At 40.9% G+C, this 22611-nt stretch overlaps 2 protein-coding genes across 2 annotated transcripts in view; both read right to left on the minus strand.

The window, feature by feature from the left end:
- Positions 1-783: 783 nt before the first annotated feature.
- Positions 784-15744, minus strand: LOC117543872 (dual specificity protein phosphatase 26-like). The gene is made up of 3 exons (XM_034212467.1): positions 15543-15744; positions 14880-15091; positions 784-2020 (listed from the first exon to the last, which is right to left on the minus strand). Exons 1-3 carry the CDS (start codon positions 15722-15724, stop codon positions 1827-1829), a joined length of 588 nt encoding a protein of 195 aa, XP_034068358.1. The 5' UTR covers positions 15725-15744; the 3' UTR covers positions 784-1826.
- A 966-nt stretch (positions 15745-16710) lies between these two features.
- Positions 16711-22611, minus strand: part of bag4 (BCL2 associated athanogene 4) — a 6122-nt gene continuing 221 nt past the window's right edge. The window contains exons 1-5 of the mRNA XM_034212466.1: positions 22539-22611; positions 21243-21362; positions 20813-21037; positions 20229-20498; positions 16711-18535 (exon numbers count right to left, since the gene is read on the minus strand). The exon at positions 22539-22611 is cut by the window's right edge and continues 221 nt beyond it. Of these exons, the coding sequence (XP_034068357.1) occupies positions 18077-18535; positions 20229-20498; positions 20813-21037; positions 21243-21362; positions 22539-22611 (1147 nt within the window). The 3' untranslated portion in view covers positions 16711-18076. The remainder of the gene's footprint in view (positions 18536-20228; positions 20499-20812; positions 21038-21242; positions 21363-22538) is intronic.

Raw genomic sequence — 22611 nt, forward strand, 5'->3', positions numbered from 1 at the left:
AAGACACTGGTACTTGCTTACCATGCTGCGAATGGATCTGGCCCTTCGTACATCCAGGACATGGTTAAACCGTACACCCCAGCGCGTGCACTACGCTCTGCATCAGCCAAACGACTCGCTGCGCCCTCGCTGCGCCCTCGCTGCGCCCTCGCTGCGCCCTCGCTGCGAGGGGGACCCAAGTTCCCATCGGCAAAAACACGTGGGTTTGCTGTCCTGGCTCCAGGATGGTGGAATGAGCTCCCCATTGACATCAGGACGGCAGATAGCTTGCACATCTGCCGGCGCAAACTGAAAACTCATCTCTTTCGACTCCACTTCGAGCGATAGAACTATTAACGAAGCACTTTTATACTAATAAAGGACTGGCTTACCTAAAGCCAGTTGAGTAGCACTTGAAATGTTTTTGCTCTATGAAGCCTGATGTACTTATATGATTCTGTTTTCTTCAAGTTGTATTTTGTTGGTCGAACGCACTTATTGTAAGTCGCTTTGGATAAAAGCGTCAGCTAAATGCAATGTAATAATGTAATAATAAGTGTCTATTTTCTCACTCCCCTGTTAATTAGTGAACCGACAAGTTACATCTTTATTCAAACTATTATAGGTCGTAGTTTGGCGTCAAAAAGTAGCAGTATGAGCAAAAGTGGGAGAAGGCCATCTTAGCAATCATTCTGTGATACTTGCACCTAACAAGAACATTTCTTTTTCATGGATCTCTGAAAACTAAAGCAAAGCTTCCCTCTCAGAGGACATAAACAAAGCAGATTGGCTCATTGTATTGAAATGTGTTCATGTTGATAAAGCAACTTGAAGCATTTTATAGAGTCTCGCCAAAAAAGACAAGCAGAATCAAACAGAGCCTAAGGGAACTGATGGCATTCAAAAGCTGATCAGGTTAAGAAAATTAAGCCTTGCACATAAAAGAAAAAAGCAGGGATTGAATCAGTTCAGAATGCAACAAGAGGCAGCTCAACAGATGCTGAAAAGATTAGTAATATCTGAAACTCATTGAAACAGAAACATATGGAGACATGTCTCACAACTAGCCTCTCAGAATAGACACTTTGCACACATGGACTTGTAAACAAACAGTTTTTTTGAATAACATATGTATTTTATGTGATATTGTTTCTGTAGCACCGATTGTCTGCAAGACATTTAAAAAAAAAAAAACACACAATTCATTAACATGTACTGTGAGGGAATAATTTTGTTTTTACTCCTAGATATTTAACCTTATTGCCTGTTGACGTTAATAACCAACCAATATTCTGTTATCTCCTTTAAGGAATGTGCTCCAGCACTTAAGTGTCAGTTTTATGGCCTGATAGGGGGGTTTACGACTGTGAGAATGCTGGCTTCTAAACACCACTGACAAGTGATTGAGTATTTCCAGTTGGGGGATATCTCCTGTAGCTCCACAGATGTTTACGCCTCCCCCAATATGCTGATTAACTCTCTGTAAACTAGTTAAAAGGTCTATCGAGAGATAGGCTGGGCAGAATTGACATGACAACCCACCCGTGCAGTCAGAACCTTTTGCTGCTGTGACTTGTGATATGAATTCTCCGGCCGTTGACTTGTAATAAACTACCGGTGTTTGACATCAAAGCTCCAACTCTCCTCGTGTCTCTCTGAGTCCTGACTCTCCATTGCTGCAGAAGTTTCCCTTACATGTACAAATTGACAGAATATATATAAATAGTAGTACTAGAAATGCTTTTAAATGTATCTCAAAATATAATAATACGCGGCACACTTGAGCTTTCTTTACCATGTTATTTCCCTCATGTTCTGGATCTGCTCAACATGCTACCCAGCAGCGTTCAGTGTTTGCCAAAGAGCTGGCCGTCCAGTCTGATGAGCTGTCGGAGGAAACCTCGATTAGGGATGACCCCCCGGTTTTGTTTCACCGCACAAATGGCCTCCACGAGGCTCAGGTTGTGCTTCAGCATCAGGTAAGCCAGGACCAGGGTGGCAGAGCGGCTCACTCCTACATGGCAGTGCACCAACACTTTGCCTGGGAAACATAGAAACATAGCAATGAGGGCTGAAGATTATATCATCTGATATATAAGAAGTGTTGGATTTGAATGGCAGAAAGTCTTGTTGCAATTTCCAGATATTAAAAGAGGCCCCTTGAGTTTCTCTGTTAATTATCAATAGTCTGTGCAAATAGGGAAGCCAAAGGGGGATTTTCCTCAGATTTAATGCAGTTACATTCTTGTTGGTTAATGAGGCATGTCTGGCAGACCAGAGAGGCCTTGAGAATTGAGTCACACAGTTAAGGTCTGAATTATCAATAAATGTATTCAGTCCAGTAATCTGACCTTGAGGTGAGAGGGAGTTCAGCGATGGCTTTAGGCTACAAGGACAGTTAACTTTGGTTAGTTGACTGATCTTGTGGCCCCATGACGGTTAAACATTTACAAATATGGCTTTCATAAAGAAAGACATGTGACATTCATGAGGGACTGCAGGATGAGATGTATGTATTCATTATGCTGAACGATACCGGTGTTTGTGTTTTGTTGATTTCTTTCTGTTTTATTCTTTCAGGTTGTGAGTACTAAATGGCTACAACATTGTGGAGTAGTTAGCTTAAACATGTTTTATTACTCTGTATAAAGGGGGTGCAGTTATGCAGGACAGGAGGCATTCTTCTTAAGATCTCCAGCAGGTCAGGGAAGTCTACATATCTTGAATAAGTAGATGTGTGTGTTTAATTACTTTGTATCAATAATAATAGTCTGTGTAACAAGGAAGTTGAAAATATGAGGAGTAAAACCATTGTATTTGGAGTAAGATGTGAGCAAGGGAATATTCTTTAGACACAACTCAAGTCTCTGGAATGTGCAGAAAGGGTGTGTGTGAAAGTCTATGCAAAAATGTGTGATAACGGACACCAGATGTGTTTTGCTACAAACGAAGAGACTCTTGTTTCCAGGTCCTCTGCTGGCTCGCGCTGATACGCTACGAAAGCCCATCGTTTGTATATGGGCCAATAGATGACCTGTATGGGAGGACCATCCACACAGCTCCTCCCGTTGTTCTTACAATATCTCCTGTTGAGTCCTTGTGTCCGGTCTCTTTTCCTCCTGCCGTCAAGATGATGATGTTCTCCCGGCATTAGGACCAGGGCAGGGGTGGGCCTACCCCTTTGAGAAGTGTATTGTATTCTTACCTTTTATCACTAAAACAGATTATTGTTTAACCCCTATCCTGGTTGTTTTGAGTTTTCCTTCTTTTAAAACAAACTCATATAGGATCGGCGCGGAGCAGAGATATCTGCTCCAACAGGGCTGGGCCATATTATTAGGGATGTAACAATACCAAAAACTCACGGTACGATAATATCGTGATAAAAAGTCCACGGTACGATATTTATCGCGATATTGAAAAATAAAGAAAAAAAATGTTTATTATTTTTTTTACTTGAATTATTTTTTCTTTATTAAATAATAAATCTGATTTGTACAGCATTTTGGTAGGATAGTAGTATTTTAAAGTGTCAACAATATAATAATCAGACCCTGCAATAGAATAAATCAAGTTTCACTTTAGTTTTTCTAGTATAGGCTAACTCAACTCTAACTCACTCACTCAGCATCATCAAGGTTATCTTTTAGGAATATGAGCATGTCCACATTTCCAGGTAGAAGCTGGGATGTTTGGGCGTTTACAATATCCCCTGCTGTGGAAAAAACTCTCTTGCTTGGTACTGATGTTGCTGGGACAGAGAGATATGCTTTGGCCATGGGTGACAGCAGTGGGTAAAACTGTGCATTGTCTCTCCACCACTTCAAAAACAATACCGTTTTTGCCAAGAAGGTGAGGCTTATTGACAGGGCGAGATATAAATATACTGTTGGTACTTGTCAATGTCTCTAGGTATGTACATGTAGCCCTGTAAATACGATGTCCTTTTGTGTTATCTGTTGTTTTATGTTCATGTTGTAACCTACTTGCTGCCATGTTGAACAGGCCTCCCTTGAAAAAGAGATCGATGATCTCAATGGGACCATCTGGTTGAATAAAGGTTTAAAAAAAAAAAAGTATTTAAAAAAATATATATATATATATAAACATTTTTTTTAAATCTTGGTAGATTTTGTCAGTCTCACGACGGTATTGAGACATTTATTTACCGCAATATTCGATATATCGTTACATCCCTACATATCAGTGGCGAGCCGTGACTTTTATACCTAGGCCCTCTGACCCCACTTCCCTCGAAAAAAAGAAGAGATATTACGTCTCAACGTAGACTTCAGCGGAATATCAAAACAGTGGTCCGGGGTGCAAAACGCATCAATGACAGCGACCCTCTACCACACAAAACAACATCATTTATATAAACACCTATCATGACAGGGCACCCACAGCCAAGTACCAATTACAAATGAATTAAGTCGGCACGGCGGCCCGCATTGAAAATGACTTAGGCCTACCTTTGATGATCAAATCACTGAAACACAAAGTCCATCCTCCTGTCCTTTTGGATGAAGCACTTGATGGCGGGTCATGCAGCTGATCCTTTGCCACTCCAGTTTATCATTGTAACTCAATCTTGAAAATGACTCGGTTAATAATTTCGCAACGATGTCATCACTATCACTGAAGTGAGCCATCATGAACAAACTTATGCTAATCATAAATATATCGATCATAAATCTATCGATTAGATTTATGATTCAAAAATAATAAAACTAGGATAGACATGTGGATATTATCCGGCTGAACAAAACGTGCATAACAGGGTCGTTTTCCACAGACCTTATTTCGAGCTATTTTCCAAAATCCTATGGAGAAATCCCACTGCTTTCTCGGGAATCCGAGCGCAGCTTACTTCCGAGTTTTAGGACGCGTCACTGCACCACTTGCATAGACCTCACAGCGGGCGGAACTTGTCATAAAGTCCACGAAAATAAAGCCCGCCCATTTAGAGGGAAGATATGATTGGTCAATTGTACTGTCATTTGACATTACTCTCTCGTTGTTTTACTATAGCTGGCCCTCTGTGAATGTAGAGAGGGACCAACAAGCCCTCCCGTCTTCACATAACTCGCAGAGACAGCATTTAACCCTTCACATTCCAACAGAAACTGAACAGGCAGATTCGAAGGATTTATTTCTTTGAAAATATTATTTTAAATACAATTAAATCAAGTTATTTTGGTAAAACTAATGAAAAATGTAACAACAAAAAAAAAAATATTTTTTTTTAATGTTTTCAAATATTATTATTTTTAATATCTTAGGCCCTCACAGAGGGCCTAGAGGGCCCTGACGGCTCGCCACTGCTACATATTATATCTATACTTTATCAATATAGTGAAATGAGACTATATTGTTTCATATTTTGGGTTATTGTAAGTGTTGTCTTATCCTGAGTTGAAAGGCTAAATTACAGTAAAGTGATTTAATTGTCTTGATTGACCAAACTCTTGTATTATTTGGCTCCGCCCACTTATCATTTTATTTATAAAAATTGTCATTGTGTAAAGATTTTGTGAAATCATGAATGGTTGGCCCAACAATACTGTCACAATAAAGATATAAAGTATTTGGTAAATACAAAAGACTTGATATAAACTGAGGTGAAGCTAAGAAGCAAAGAAGTCCTGCATCCTGTTTGTGTGAGCTTAAAAGAAACATATTTGTTTCTTGAAACAAAGTAGAAAGGGATTAGCGGAGAAATCATGATAGGAGTACAATTTATCATTTAACTGATGATTTTTGTGAGTTTCTTAAGCTACTCTGCAGACCAGATCAGTGTATTTTAGTCTTTTAGATCTACAGTTAACCTATTCATTTTTGTGTGTGTGGCAGGATGAGCAGTAAATAGTGTTGTAAGGCATATTATTTTTAGCCTATCACCGCCAGGGGGCACCCTATAAAGGAGCAGAGGCTTCTAGCTGGCGGCCTCTTGTTCGCTGGTGCCCAGACCAACCCACTTCCGTTCTTGCCGTGTTTTGCGTCCGCTGTCAGTACCAGATATGTTCGGCCTACCAAATATGTTCGGGTGTATTTCCGTCGCATCCGTCATCCGTCATATCCGTCATATACTCACCTCCCTCTGCTCCCAGCGCTATGCTGCCACACACCGGCCGTCTGCGGAACTGCAGCCGGAGGAACTCGGTACAGCTTGTTATGTGTGTGTACTTAATTATTTACAATTAAAAAATACCAGGTGTCAGTACCAGATATGTTCGGCCTACCAAATATGTTCGGGTGTATTTCCGTCGCATCCGTCATCCGTCATATCCGTCATATACTCACCTCCCTCTGCTCCCAGCGCTATGCTGCCACACACCGGCCGTCTGCGGAACTGCAGCCGGAGGAACTCGGTACAGCTTGTTATGTGTGTGTACTTAATTATTTACAATTAAAAAATATATATATTCTGCGTTACTTTAGCCAACACTTTTATAATATATAAGCCTGATCATGTCGTTGAAAGCAAGTACAGATGTTCTCCCTTTTCCACAGTTCTGTGTGAACTTCATCTAAGGTAGATGCTTTGCTTCTGCACCAGTTTAGCAGAAGTCTGTTTTGTAAGACTGGTTTTGTTGCAGTCTGTTCATGCTATGTGTTTCTTGCGTAAGACTATATACACACGGAACACATGTATTACAGGGCTGTACCCAGTGTGCTTCATAAAACATTTTTGAAGCTTATTTTTTTAAATTAAGCCGTTTCCATGTTATAACAGCATCTCGTTAAATCAATATCGGAAACAATAATTGTCTTTTTGTGGTTATTTAAATGTAATTTATGGTGCTATTAGAGTGCTTATAGACTGACCCGTTAATACAGATGCCCCCCCCCCCCCCCCCCCCCCCCCCCCCTTTGTGTGCGGTGAGCTGGAGAGAAGGCAGTCTATTTATTTTGGTGAAAAAAAAAACCCCTAACATATATGGATTGAATCAGAATATTGTGTTGGATCAAAACATATTGTACATTTTGAGAATTCTTACATCTATTACAATACATTTTGAGCTTTGGACAATGTTTGGATCAAACGAGCCAGAAACAACCTTAAGCAGCCACCACTGGAATATTATTGCAGTAATATCATAATACTAGTAGCCTTATATTAGTGTAGCCTAATATTGATCGACAAATATTTAGAAATAAATCTGGTTCTGCCTGCCTGCCTCATCGCACTATGCCCTGCTGCATTACCATGTATAGTATTTACATTCATAATGATCCTTTTTTGTTGCAGAGCTTTAGAGGCTTTAAGAGACGAACTGTCAATGATGCCAACTTGGCGACCTACAAACTAGATATAGCAATCTTGGAGCTATTGCGGCTAGCTACTTTCATTGGAAAGAGTCTCTAATTTTTTGTATGTATATATTTCATATATCCATCCCAAGCTTACCTACCCAACTGAATGAATTCACACATTCAAGTAAATAGAAAGACAGCACAGCATTCAAGTGTTTATTGAGAATTTGAACTTCAACGTTAATGGAAAAAGCTCCAAACTTTTCTCTACAGCCCTTAGTATCAAGAAATCCTTCTAGTTCCTTTTACATGTGGATAGGAAAACAGCACAGATTGTTCAGAATATATGAGGAAGCCATCAGGGAAGCAGCATGACCCAAGGCAGGACTGCAGAGACAGGTTCAGCCACGACCCGAAGTCCACGACCCGAAGTCCACGACGGGCAGCGTCCGGGAAAACCAAACTTGAAGGTAAGATATCAAATGATGATCTTCATTAATTGCAGTGACAATTTAGTCTATTCTGACATTTGTTTGTGTGAGTTAATCTTTACCTATGATATCTGGTTGCAGAAGGGACTGCAATAGCCTGGATGTTGGTCATCAGAGTAGATGCCCTGCAATTCTCCTCTTTTACCTTTCCCAACATATCCTATGAATAGAAAAAGAAAATATTGTAATTGAATCACACTAGGACCACAACACACTAAATATGTAATGACACATAAACATTATTATCCAGAATAAGAAGTCTACCTGGTTTGCAGTTTTTGTAAGGCTCCAAGCATCCACGGCAGGTGTCAATGGTGTACATGACGTTGAAATCCTGCTTGTATGAAGCAGAGAACAAACTCCATGTAGCAACACCTGTGTAAAACAAGCATTTCAATAGAGCCATTAAAAATATGCATAGACACCACAGCTGTCGTATACTGCTGCACCTTCACTGAATCACTTACTCTCAAGCCAGCGAAAGTGGGCCCCTCTTCTGAAAGACACAGTGGACATTGTGTCTCTGAAGGTGGTACACACTAGAGTGAGTGATGAGTACGCTTTGTCACCTTCCTGGAGAACCACTTCCATCAGAAGGTCCGAGAGAAGACAGTTTGGCAGCTGTGAAGTATTGGTCAGACTAGATCAAACATATTTAACAACACATTGACTAGACTGTTGCCAGCACAATCGAAATACCAAGATTCTTTGGGCTTCAGGTAGCAAAAAGACACATTTTTAATATTAATGTTGAATATATCACACACATTTTTCTTATGTTTTGTTATTCTTCTCCTTGAGGTAAAAAACAGCTATCAATAAAGTTAAAAAAAGCAGTGAGACATAATAGTTGGAAATTCTGCCGTGATCACAGGTCGTTTTTTAAACAAAAAACAGTTACTGCTTCACTGAAAAGATATTACCTCCAATATGAAGCACATGTCGGACTTTTGAAACTGGACCTTTGAAGGAAAATATAAGGTGTGGGTCATGTGATTGTTTAATTACATGTGTATACAATTATCAATATGTATGCATGTGTTAAATAATCTGGATCTGTCCGTGGCTATAAAAATCACATAATATCAGGATGAAAATGTAAATCAGTGTCAAAGAAACTGTTGTCTATAAAGTAACATTTAAAATGTATGATTTACCCTTCAATCTGGTACCGTTCCATGAGCATAATGCACCACCATTTCCGGATCTGTGCTATGTCCCGCTAAAAGAAAATGTAACAATAATAAAGTTGAAAATGAATGGAACCTCATCATTTGTCTACTCAATGTTAGCCCCCTCTTCCCCCTGAAATACTAACTCAGAGGATAAATACTGACCTCGGTAAACCAAAGTAGAGCATCTGTGCTGAAGTTGAGTGCATACTGTGAAAGGATAAAGATCTGTTAAGTTATGAGTTTCAAAAACTAACAAAACCCCTTAAAAAAAAGTGTCAAGGGAGGAATTTACCATCAGTATGAAGACACCACAGTCATTGCCCGTGGTTTGGTGAGGCTAACCCTGTAAGAATTTGGAATATAACAGTGATGTTCATGGTCAAATGGAAAATAAAGACATGTGAAAGCAGGTGTATGAGATGGTGGAGAAATGTACCTTGACGTCTCTGCCGAACTTTACTGTCCACTGACCTGGAGCAATGCGGTGCGCTAGGTCACTGTCAAAAGAAATGATAAGACATGGGAATTGATTTGGTGAAGGAACGCTATACACAATATAATTCATGTTTTTGGATTTCCTTACATTGAACTATTGCATGCCTTAAAAGAGGAAAGTTATGAAAGCCACTGAACGGGGCTAAAATAAAACAAACAAAAATACGTTTACCAGCCGCTGAACAAAGCTGAACTTGAAAACAACCTTTGAACAAGGCTTATAACAAAATGAATATTATAATTCATAGCATCCTGTTGCAGACTCTTTTTCTTTTGGTTCCACTAAGGACACTCCAGACTTTGTGGAAATGGAGATATATTATAAATGAATTTGATCAGATTCAGACCCCTGGTCTACAAGATGGTTACTGCAGTATTAGAATACTATAAACTATTTAGAACTCCCATACAAGCCACAGAACGGTGAGGGGGTAATCATGTTACAAAAACCTAAATATGTCCTTGTAGGAATTGTCCCCAAAGCCATCTGGCTTAAGAGGGTCGAGCAAATATAACTCTCTCTTTGCTGGCTTGATCACCTGTCAACCATTGACAAAATAGCTGAAATTAGACATAATCAAACACCAGAAGAAAACCACACAGCACAACTTATGTTCATTTTGTACATGCTGGTGAGATCATTTGGAACAGACTCACGCAAAGCAAATAGTGATCTGCCTTTCCTTGCTGCCGACTCCAGGCAGGGATGAAAACCATGTCCTTGGTGGCCAATTGGTCAGCCTAGTATTTTAAACAAGGGATTTTAAGTTGCTGTATATCAATTTCAAGAAACATAGGTCTCAAGCAACAGGAACTTACTGGAAAACTGGCCAACACGTCAGCTGTTTTGGACTTCCAGGTAGGAACCACATACATATCCACGATGTATATATCTTTGCCCTATATTGATAGTTTTTCAAAAAAAATGAAATCTTCATAGAAGTATGTTCAACAACAAGAGACAACCACACTTCACGAGATTGGAGTTTCACCACTAAACAGCTATTTAGAAAATATGTGTTATTCAAAAGAAAAAAGCAGGCCAATGATGTCTGTTGAAAACCGTACATGTCTTTGGGTGGCTTCTTGTACCATCTTCAGGCACGTGTTTCCAATCTGAAACAGTAACAACAGTAAGTTACCTGTGCCATTTATTTGAGACAAGATGAAGTTGGGAGGAAAGCTCAAGTATACCTACATTTGACTCCATGCACTGAGGAAGACCCAGGCTCCAAAAGTCCTCTCTGGTCAGGCACACATCACCCTCCTTCACAATGACCTCTGCTCCAGGCCTATTGTGGTCTAGCACATAGCTGAGCTGCAAATAACAGATTGCAAAACATACTTCAAGCCAATAGAAAACATAGAAAAATTAAAATCAAAACAATGCACCTCCATCACTGTGCATGAAGTAAACATATATCTACCAGCTTGTCTTGAATCGGATGTAGATCCTTTGCGTATTTCGCACCAGAGAGGGCATACTGGTGGTCAGCAACAGACCCCTCCGAATCCAACTTCGGTTCAGCTGTTATTAGATAGACAAAAAATAAACAGTATTATTGAAGTACCACACATGAAGTATACCTAAAATGTGTCCTTGTATTGATAATCAAAATACCTCTCAACATAGGCCTGATAAAGGGCTTCAGCTGAGACACATTCACACTCTGTCTCAGCTGAGCTCCTGTTGAGCTCAACAGGGTTGCCACACCCTTGTTGGTGATTGAGGAAACCACATAAGGGCCAAACCAGTTGCACTCCAGTTTTCCACCTTTTCGGCCCTCCTTCCTCTTATTCGCTCTTAGGACCTCATCTCCAACGTTAATCAGGAAAGATTTCACATTCTTTCCCTTGCGTTTTTCAAAAGAGATTTTCTGTCTCTGTTGTGCTATTTGGATGTTCTGGTAAATCTGAGAAAGATATGTAACAGTTATCATTTACAGTCCTTAACATACGCTTGCATTTTTTAGGAGTTATTATGTTTTAAATATTGCCATTTTATTCTCACCTTCGAGTGCAAATCTGCAATGGTTGCAGCCTTTGCCTCAAGCTGCTGTTCTGCCTCATCAGCAGGCACCAACACAGAGGTATCATCCCTGTCATTGACTGTAGCATTTATAACACCCGGGACGCGAGGGTGCCTCCCAAACTGGGCAAAATAGGGCGTGCACTTGGTTGACCTCTGAAAGCATAAAAATTCCTTTTAGTATCTCTGTTGAGTATTGTTTCCATCTGCATTTGTTACAACATTGTACCTGCTTTGAGGTGTTAATGCTCGCCACAATGCCCCTCAGATGTAAATCCCAGTCATTCTGGTCCTCTCCACAGTACTTTGCAAGTGCTTTTTTTATGTTTGGGTTTGTACGCTCATCTTGGCCATTGCACTGGGGATGGTACGCTGAAGTGATGCAGTGTTTTACACCCAGTGCATCAAAAACACCACGGTTGACCTGCAGATGGTTTAGTGTACACCAATTACCAAATTACCTGAAAAATCGTATTACATTGTTACACATAACACATACACTGTATTAGATAGATTATTGTACCTCATTGACAAATTCCCGTCCTTGGTCGGTAATGATCTTCTCGACAAGACCGAAATCTCGAAGAATATTCACAATCTTTTTTGAGACCTCAACAGCTGTTTTGTGGTAGAGCGTTTTTGCTACCACCCACTTCGTGAACAGATCAGTCGCTGTTAGAATGTATCTGCAATATAAAATGCAGAATGTTGTAAATACATACAGAATCACTGTAAATGATTTCCTTTCTTTTTAAACCAGATTCTTCACGTTTAGAACCTTTAAAGGAGGTTACACATGCTTCAGCCCATCATGATAGTACCTTTTGCCCTTAGCAGTGGAGGGAAGTGGGCCAATGAGATCCACACCAAGGACAGTCCATGCCTCGGGAACATGAATGGGATGCAGTACGGGTGCAACCGTTTTAATGACCTCGTGTTGCTGGCAGCGGGGACACTCATCAACCTTAGCAAATATCATACATTTTCAATCAGCAAAACAAAAAACTTTAGGTATAAAAATGATAGAACAGAGAAAACTTTCAGAGGAGACAGAATTAAACTGTTAAAGTTCTGAAATATGTTTTCTCTGCTCTGATGGAGCTCAAACTGTCTCACTCTGTTTCAATGTACACATACAACACATTTCTGTAGATCAATAATCAGTCAGTCAGTCAAAAACTCCCACCCATTTCTTCACGTCCTCCCGCATAGTGGACCAGTGGTACGTTGCCAAAACCTTCTCGGTGGTGCGCCTTCTCCCTGCATGACCTCCGGAACCCAGGTTATCATGGCACTCCTTCAGGACATTGATAATTTGGTCCTTGGTGCACACAACCATCCTCTCATTGTCCTTGTATGTGTAGTACAAATCTCCAGCTGGCACAACAGGAACAAAAAAACAATCATTTAGACATGTGTAGAGATGACATTATGACTAAAAGCTGTTCAAGAAATCCAGTGGCAAATGTGGTTTAGACGTAACAACTACAGTAATGTAAAGTGTGTATAAAAAGAAAAAGGAGAAACAAGCTGTGGAGTCCTTGCGATTTACTGAAAAATGTTGGAATTGCAATATGATAAACCATTAGAGGTATGATCACTTTTGCACCAAAAAACACCATTAGATAAATAGATAGATAGATATATACTTTATTGATCCCTATAAGTAAAGGGATGTGATGATGTCACATGTACAGGGGGTTTATACCTCATAATAAAAACGTATGTTCGTGACTTAACCATGGTCTTATTCTGTTACTTACCTTTGATCAGGTATTGTTTGGATGCCCTCCGAATGAACGCCTTCCTTTTATCATGCTTTTCAGCGGCGATGGTGAGATTGTGGTAACCACCATTGAGCACGTACTGCTTTATCTCAGCATAAAAGCTCTCCATTTCTGTCATGAAAGTTAAAATGTTCGCGGTAATTATGGGGAAGCGGAGGGATCTAGATCGTTCACACATAACAAGCTGTACCGAGTTCCTCCGGCTGCAGTTCCGCAGACGGCCGGTGTGTGGCAGCATAGCGCTGGGAGCAGAGGGAGGTGAGTATATGACGGATATGACGGATGACGGATGCGACGGAAATACACCCGAACATATTTGGTAGGCCGAACATATCTGGTACTGACACCGCCACCGGCGTAGCGGAGGGTCTTCCTGGCGATGCCCGTCAAGTAGCTGTAACATAGAGAGCATGAAACTCTCTCCTCTCTGCCTGATCGGGCCAAGCTAAGGCTTTAAAGAACCGCTGCTGTTTTGCTGCACCGAAAAGAGACGGGTTTCTGACGCAGGGTCATCACCCGTACTGCTGATCCTGTGTGCTGCTAAGTGCTAGTTGATTGTCTGCGTCTGGCTATCGTGTCTGGTCCGGTTTGGCATTGCCTACGGCAGTATCATCACCTGCCCTACCGATCCTGTGCTGCTGGACACTACTTAAATTGTTCGCTTTTGACTACTGTGGTTGGGCCGGTTTAGCGTGGCCTACTCTGTACTATAGGTCCGCTCCCCTAGTGGGATTTTAGTGACTGGACTGCTGGGCTAACTCCTTCTGTTTAGTTATTCTTTCCTTCACCAATTTAAACTATTTTGTTTACGTTGTTCCTTTTCATTAATAGTTTATTTTTGTTTGTTCCTATTTTCTTTTGTTATTTTCTTTCTTTTCTTTTGGCTTATTTTATACTTAATTAGTGTCGATATATCTTTGGTGAATTCATTGTTTGTTTATATGATAATGGTTTTGGTTTAGGTTTTCTTTCTTTGCTTTTTGCATCGTTTTGTTTATGCCGCATGATTGCCCGTATGGCTGAGGCTTATTTTGGTTTATTTCATTCTGTGTTTTTGTCCTCCACTTATTGTGTTTTCCCTTGTTTTCCTGTTTTAGTTACTGAGAGCAGAAGGTGTTGGTGTCCGAGGTGGTGGCTTCCCCCTTTCCGTGTGCTGTGCTTCCCCCGGGTTTTTGGATCTTTTCTCCGTGTGATTGTGTGAGTGTGGAACACGTGTGACCGGGGTGACTTAAGTTTGTTTTTGTGGGATCCCTCTACTCATTCGTTGACCCTCTCCCCCACTGGTAAGCCTCAGCCCCCTTGTTCGTTCTCCCTTTTGGATATAACCCTGTGTGACTGTTTTTATAAATTGTATTTTTACTATTGTATACAAATAAACTGTTCTATTTTTGATAATTGGACCACGTCTCTTGTTCCATGAGTAACCGAACCTGTGTGTCCTAGTGACTTAAAACGTGTCACATTTCCCTGGGTGAAATTCCCGGGGTGGCGTTGTCGGACTTAGTGGTTTAACCAAACTGTTAAATTAATATATTTATTCTGCGGCCACTGCTACATGTGGAATCAGTTTAACTGTATATTTCGGCTAAGAATCTGAAACCATCTTGCCAGTTGAAGATTATTTGTATAAAACAACTGCCTTTTAAATTAATGTTCTTCCCCTCACCTCCTCTGCTGAGAGCCCTGTGGATGAAGTCTGCTGCTGCCCTGAAGTTGACGCTCATGTCAAAGCCACAGGAGTCATGAGCCTCTATGCCCATGTATGTGATCTCCATGCACTCGTAGATGTCTGGCTGCACCCCCCGTTTGCTGTGAGCTGCATTCAGGATGTGTGTGACTCGATGCTTGGTGAGATCGGCCCGGTTCTCTGCGCTGTTCCTGAAAAGCGCAAAACTCTGAATTCACATATAACAGCTCGAATATACAGACAAACAGAGCAGGTGTTTCTCGAGGAAACACATGCATGTAAAGTATTTCATAGTGATCATTGATATTTAAAAGACAATTTCAGACATGCAAGTTGGAATCATGCATGACCGAGACATGCTTTCATCAGTGGAAACTCTCACATAGCATAACTGTAGTTTACGCATGCTCCCAATGCGGAATGCAACATGGGGGGTCTTAAGTTACTCATACCCCATTTAAACCTGATTTATGATCTGTTCCTCTTACGCCTATGTGGACTGTATCAAACTCTAGACTTGGGTAATATTTGTTGAAATGTCTCACACACGATATTTTGACAAATATAGTACACAGCAAAATGTTACAAGGGCATGCTCCACTTTAGTGAGGCAATCGGCTGGATAAAAAGTGAGTAACTTACTGGTCACCGATATAAAGCCTTGGCCACACTTCATCTGCATGGCTGATGATGGCTTTGCCTGTAAACAAGAGTCTTTCCAACTCAAAAACCGCCAATCCAGGTGAACTCAGGTCAATTTCCACCTTCCGAGGGGGAGGCGTATCATTCCAGGACGCGGGAAGTTTGGATGTGTAGGACATCATGTTTTCTGTGTGCTTCTCTTAGCACAGGGTTTTCTTTGAGGCAAGATCTGGTCCTTTAAAAGCAAAAAGTCAAAAAGAAAAAACCTACATGCAGTTTGAGGCCACGTCTATCTGAGGAAAATACAGTTTTTCCAACAGGCTTTTTAAACTGTGTCAAACTACCAGCACAAATGACCCAGGTGATTCTAGGCTCCGGCTTCTTTGCCTCAGATGTACTCGGCACAGGGTGCTCTAAGGTTTGTCAGGCCATTTGACCCTCACATTAAATCTATCCCGAGCCCCACGCCCCCGGGGGCCTGTGTTGTGCTTTTGCATTAAAATAGCTGTCTATTTAAAGGCCTGTATGCTGAGTGGCAGATGGAGGGAGTTTAGACCCATGCAGCAGTTTCCACTTGACAACCAAAACCAGGCTATTTTTTTAATTCTTTAAAGAAGCAATATACCTTTTTGTCTTTTACGTTTATAATTACTAATAAATGTTGATAGTACATAGATTGCTTCAGAATAATGACCCCTTACATTTTGACTGGTTGCATGTTAGCCACCTTCATTGTACAAATCTATCCTTGCTTGGTGCGATTTACTGGGAGAATAAAGGCTTTAACGTCGAAAAGGAATCCTGTATTGTACAACTGCAACAGGAAATGGATTGCGATTTAGTTTTCCCTGGTAGTAAACCTGTGTTAGGTTATTAGCAGTAATTATCCCCTGAAATGGAAAGGGTGGATAGTGGAATAACTGAAGTAACAGTTGACTTTGCGACTGTGGTGATGGCACTAACACCATTTGAAAAGACTAGCAGGGGGAGTGATGAGAAGTCTGTTTCCACTTTTAAAATGTTTCCATTTATTTTTAAGTATGACACTGGATTTTTATCAATTGTCATTTTTAATAGAGCTAAATATTTCTTACATTTGCTCTGTAACGTCTATTTTTGAACAATAATAAACAGCGAGAAAGATAATAAATTCATTTGATCACAGATAGAAAATATATTGACATTTAATTATTTCTCTGTTATTTTCTCAATTTCAAGACTTGTCAGGCAAGGATTTCCATCTTGTGTTGGAAACATGCATTACATCTGAAACTGTACAGTTGTGCTCCATAAAACATAACAGCACAGGAAAATGAACACATAGGACAGGTGTTTTTTTTCATGCAAAGCTTGTCATCTTCATTTTTTTTCTTTTTCTAATTAAAACCATCCCCTGAAATATGGCACTCCTTTTCTAAATCAACACATCAAGATGATTGAAAAAAAGTCTACTCTACACAAGAAAACTAATAATTGTGGAAAACAGGATATTGGTGCGGCAGTAAACAGAAACAAAGTCCAAATCAAACACTTTTTACTCACAAGTGCTGCGATCAATATTGTCCTTAAGCAGAAAACATTACTGAAAAAGTTTATCCTTTTCTTTATCTTTTACAGCAAAATATTGAACACTTAATCCTGAAAATACAATTAACTTTCCTGTAGTTATATTCCAAGTGTTCCAAAAGGGATTAAAATAACTATTGATCAGTTTTTCAAGTAGTTCTTAAAGTGTTCCTTATGTATCTGTAATAACAGTAGTTCCTAGAGTAAAATACATGGCATTCATATATAGGTTGGATTTTAGGTCCGCAGGTAGGAAGACATTTCATCCAAAATCTGGAATAATAGGGACAGCGATCTTTAGAGGGTTTTCACTAATCTGCTGCGCTCCATGCCCGGTCATTTTCTTTTAGATGTTATGAGTGTATTTAATGTTTGTCGGACTTTAGAATACATGCAGGGCTGGGAGCACTATTTAACAAAGAAAAGCGTTGCACGTCTTCCTGCAGAGACATGATGGGACAAAGGGCAACTAACTGTTTGGCCTCTATCAGGGTTGGAGACATATCATGCAAACGGACTATGAGATGTAATAATAGACGGGGCATGACATTCTTAGATGTAGGATCGGACTCACCCACAATCCTGAGGGACAGCATGAAAATGTGAATAAATTCATCTCTCTGTCACTCAGCCCTGCATTATGCTGGCAATGGCATGACATTACAGAAAAAGCTGAGTAAGAGTGTCAGGTTGTGTGTCCAGCAGAGTCACTCACTGAGATTCAAAGTAACTTATGATATGTACAACTGTCAGTCTGCGCTTCTAACACAATTATACCAGTGTTATCAGGCTTTACAAGGTTGATTCCATTTCATTTTGCCAGTTATTTCAGGCATTTTATATCATGGTTGTGGAAAAACCCTCAGAGAGAAGAAGAGAGAAGAGTAGACCTTCATTGTGTCCATGGAAGATCTGGAAGAGGAAAACAGCAAGACTTAGACACCGACAAACCAGTAAATAAGTCCAGTTCAGAAGGCTTTCTTCTCCAGCTGGTCCAATATGGCCTGGATCTTCTGCACAGCGTCCTTTCGGGCTTGCCGGACGGCCTCCTGTCCCTGAGTCTCCACAGAGTCCAGCAGCAGCAGCTCTTTGGTTAGCAGCTCCTCCAGAACACGATAACTCTTGTCCGACTTTCTGCCAACAAACTCATCCACATCTTCCTGCAGCAGCATCATTCTGGCCATGACCAGCTGGACCTTGGCGAGGCTGGGGTTATCGCTCAGGGGTTGGGGTCCGGCCCGGGCTGGAGCTGGGGCCGGCGCCTGGGGCGGGGGCTCAGCTTGAGAAGGATTAGGATCACCTCTCCCGCTTTTGTTGTACAATTGGGGAGGTGAACATATTTCGGCAGGCTTTCCACTGGGGGCATTCAGGGATGGGGTTGGCCTGGGTTTAGGTCCCACTTGTGGGGCACGTTGGTGCTGCTGGTCCTACAACATAAAACCAAAGACTGTCAAGATATTTAAAAACCGTTAAATCTTAAAACCCCCATTACACCATGTTAACCCATATATACATACTCCTTTATGCCTGTATTATTGTGAATTTGACCTTTTGATATGGATTTGGTTTCATAAAACGTAATTCCTATATGTCCTGGAACTAGTTCTAGTTGGCTTAATGCATAGAGTTCATATCAACATAGCAGGGTGGTTAGAGTGATGGCCATTTTTATGTTGCCATTGCAAAGAAAAGTGACGGTTGTAGCCGGCTTACTTCTGGAAAATCAACTTATGGCAAGTGACTATGTGAGGTTTTTCAGTAAAGGCCATACAAGTAGTGGAGTAGTTAAAAGCATGGAGAGGTGTCTTATGGGCACTATCTTTGTTGCCTTGCTTAATATTTCTATTAGCAAGTCAGATACAAGGAAAACACAGGCTTAGAGTGGACAGTAGGCAAAATAAAGTTCTCAAAAAAGTGAATGTGACTGACTTGTGTTGACACTATAACAACCGACAATCACCAAATGTCTTTACTAGTCAAGTGACAAAGGTTCAAACAACAGTTTAAAGTCCGTTCATCTCTCATTTTACCTCTGTTTACATGCCTCCTACTTTCATCCATCAAAACTGCTTATAAGAATTGTAAAATCATAGACTATCAATTTGATTTTCAACCGATTTAAAAGGTCCCATGTCATGGACATTTCTGCTGATCATAATTCCATTGTTGAGGTATACTAAAATACTCCAGCCCCCCCCTGCCTATGAGCCCACTGTAATAATGTAAATAATTGTGATGTTGGATTATGTGTTACAATGGCGTTTGTTAGCAACCAGAAAATGACACCAGTAATGACAAACAGATGAGAATGCTGCGTGGGGTCTGGGTGCCGTGTTGGCGGGACGTTGTGGGGCTCGCTGCTCCGCCCTTTGAGGATCGAGGAGCGGACAGTGTGAGGTGTATTACTGGTGTCGTTTCCTGGTTGCTGCGTGGGGTCTGCGAGACAGCGAGACACTGCGGAACTCAGCCTGAGCACACACACGTGAGTGGAGATCAGCGGAGCCACGGCTGAGAAAAGATAAGGCTGAGTGAGTGTGTGTGCCGGCGAAACTCCGCGGACTACCGCGGCTGAGAAAAGATAAGGCTGACTGAGTGTGTGTGTGTGTGTGTGTGTGTGTGTGTGTGTGTGTGTGTGTGAGGAGCTCCACGGATTGGTCCATTTGGACCTGGGATTCGTTACGTCACTTTTCTCAGGAAGAAAAAAAATGGAAAAAGAGAAATCTCCAACGAGGCGTTCTGGGGCAGCATAGACAGGTCTTTTCTGTCTTAGAGTTTTACTCGCTACAGGGTGTACTTTGAGGGTTTGTGACTCTGCAGACCGTTCACATAAAAAGCTACATAACACACAAGGGGACGGGTAATAACCGGAAAAGCATGTCATGGGACCTTTAAAGATGTTCTTATATCTCTAGTTAATGAAATTCAGATCACAAGTTTGATTGTACCTTATCGAACAATTATCACGGAGGTTTCTTAGATTCAAAATGAATTGACTCCTGAGAATCGCGATACTTTGTGAGTTTTTTCCATCTTATATCAGCCTATCTTTTCATTAAAACCCCTAAATAAAAACCATGAATCATGACAACCACATTGAAATCAAGCCGCTGTAGATCATACCTTGGGTTGGTAAGGTGGTGGAGCTCCAGTTCCAGTCCCGGGCCATGCTGGAGGGTGGGACGGACGGACAGGATTGCCGTAGTGGTTTTGTGGAGGCTGCTGGCCTGGCTGCCATTGCTGCTGTGGGGGGGCATACGCTCCAGAGTGTGTCCATCCATCAGACTGGGGGCTAGGGTGGAGGGGCTGGCCAGTGGGGTACGGGGGGTTTGAGGGCATTGCATGACCTCCTTCACTGTAGTGAGGGTATGCCCCAGTAGGATATCCAGGACCCTGGAAGCAGAGCAGTGTTCATTTTATAATCAAAATCTATGAAGAAATGGTAAATGAGAAGAGGACTTAAAATGGTATTTATACAACGCTTTATCCTGTCTTTACAACTACTAAAAGTGCTTTATATTTACAAGTCATTATTCATCTATTCACACCTCATTCATGCTGTTTTTTTCTCAAGGAACCCCAAAAATGTTCAACAACAGTTTCCATGAATAATACGAGATGATGGCGAGAAGGAACTAAGGTCATTAAACACTGACTGTGACGATATCAACATTTAATATCGTTTCATATTTTACGAATGTCCTCACCCCTTGACACTGTGGACCAGGATAGTGATGATGCTGGTGTTGGGGGTGCCCAGACGGCCCACTGCTCTGCTCGGCAGGACAGGCCTGGTTGGGGTACGGCCCTGGAGCCTGTCTCTGAGTGTCAGCACAGTAAAACGGGTTGGACGGGTGGAAACCACTAGTCGAGTATTGGTTCTGCGCTGGGCTGTAGACACCATGGCCATTTGGATAACCTGCAGGCATTACCTTCATCGAAAGCACAAGAGATGGGGATTAATTTAAGACCCTCCCTTATCTGTGTGTTACTGTATCACAGTGATGTAATTGTTACAACATAGGCATTAGAATATGTGAGGGAAGGGTGAAATCACTTAAGAGACTTAAGGATAATGAGCAGATTTACTGCTACTGTACACCCGAGGATTAAAAAAAGGGCCAGTTTATGTTCTACCTGTTGATTGTACTGTGGTGGGACATCTGATCCCGATGGATAGGTGTTTGCATAGTGTCCTGTTGCATGAGACTCCGGATACCAGTAATGTGAGGGGTACCCTGGATACTGAGGAGCGTCCTGTGAACACAGAATACTTTCAAGATTTATATATTGTATTGTCACATTGCAATGGATAGCTTATTTGCCCAAGCGTCTCAAACAATGCAACATATATAATATATATTTAACACATACAAATACATAACATAGAGCAATAGACTATTTCAAATGATCAGAGGTGGAAGTAGTACTCAGATGTTGTACTTAAGTAAATGTAAAAGTACCAGAGTGTAGGAATACTGCATTCAAAATGTTACTCAAGTAAAAGTACAAAAGTATTGGCATGAAAACATACTTAAAGTGTCAAAAGTAAAAGTACTCTTTATGCAGAATTATCCATTTCAGAGTGTGAGTTCTACTACAGGTGTAACTAAAGTATTATTTAAGATAGATATATATATATATGTATTCTATTGAAATATATTAAATTATTTTTCACATCATTAATCCATATATGTAAAGTACTAAGGCTATTTATGAAATGTAGTGGAGTAAAAGTACACGACTAACCTCTGAATTGTAGTGGGGTGGAAGTATAAAGTAGCAACAAATTGATATACTCAAGTAAAGTCCCTCAAAATTGTACTTAAGAACAGTACTAAAGTAAATGTACTTGGTTACTTTACACCACTGCAAATGACAATTGTGGTGCTTATTCATGCATGTGATGCATGAATAAGTAAACTACATACGTGTTAGGTCATTTAAAAAAGGAGTTGAAAATGTCTCTTAGTAACAGGAGTCATTTTAAATGTGAGCTGTACTTGGTACGAGCAGACAGGAGATTGTAAATGCTTTCGAAATCCCCACCTTCGTGAAGAAACTGAGTAAACATTGGCACTGACACATATGTTTGCTGAACTAGTTTTGCACAGAGCAGCACTAATGTGCCATCTAACAGAAACCAGGCCACGCTGAATATTTAAGGAAATATATATCTTAAACATGTGCGGGTGATACGACTGTAGTATTATCAGCAGTGGGGTCAAGTCCAGATGAACGTGACAAAGTGTAGCGGTTACTATCAACGTTATATAATGCCAGCTAGCTCCGTTAGCCTTGAAGCTAGCATGAATATAGCTCTTACCTAATGCGAGCTAGCAGGGTGAATACGCTTTTCTGTACAAACATGAAAATTAAAACACATTTTAAAAGACAGAGGCTAACCCCCTTTGTCGAAGCTGTGTCACTTGCCATGGTGTTATTCCAGTTCTGGTTAGTATTCCCCGAGTTACAAGTCGAGGGCCGATTTGACTGCATTTGAAGA

This window comes from Gymnodraco acuticeps, unplaced genomic scaffold (genome assembly GCF_902827175.1).
Source record: "Gymnodraco acuticeps unplaced genomic scaffold, fGymAcu1.1, whole genome shotgun sequence".
Taxonomy (NCBI): domain Eukaryota; kingdom Metazoa; phylum Chordata; class Actinopteri; order Perciformes; family Bathydraconidae; genus Gymnodraco; species Gymnodraco acuticeps.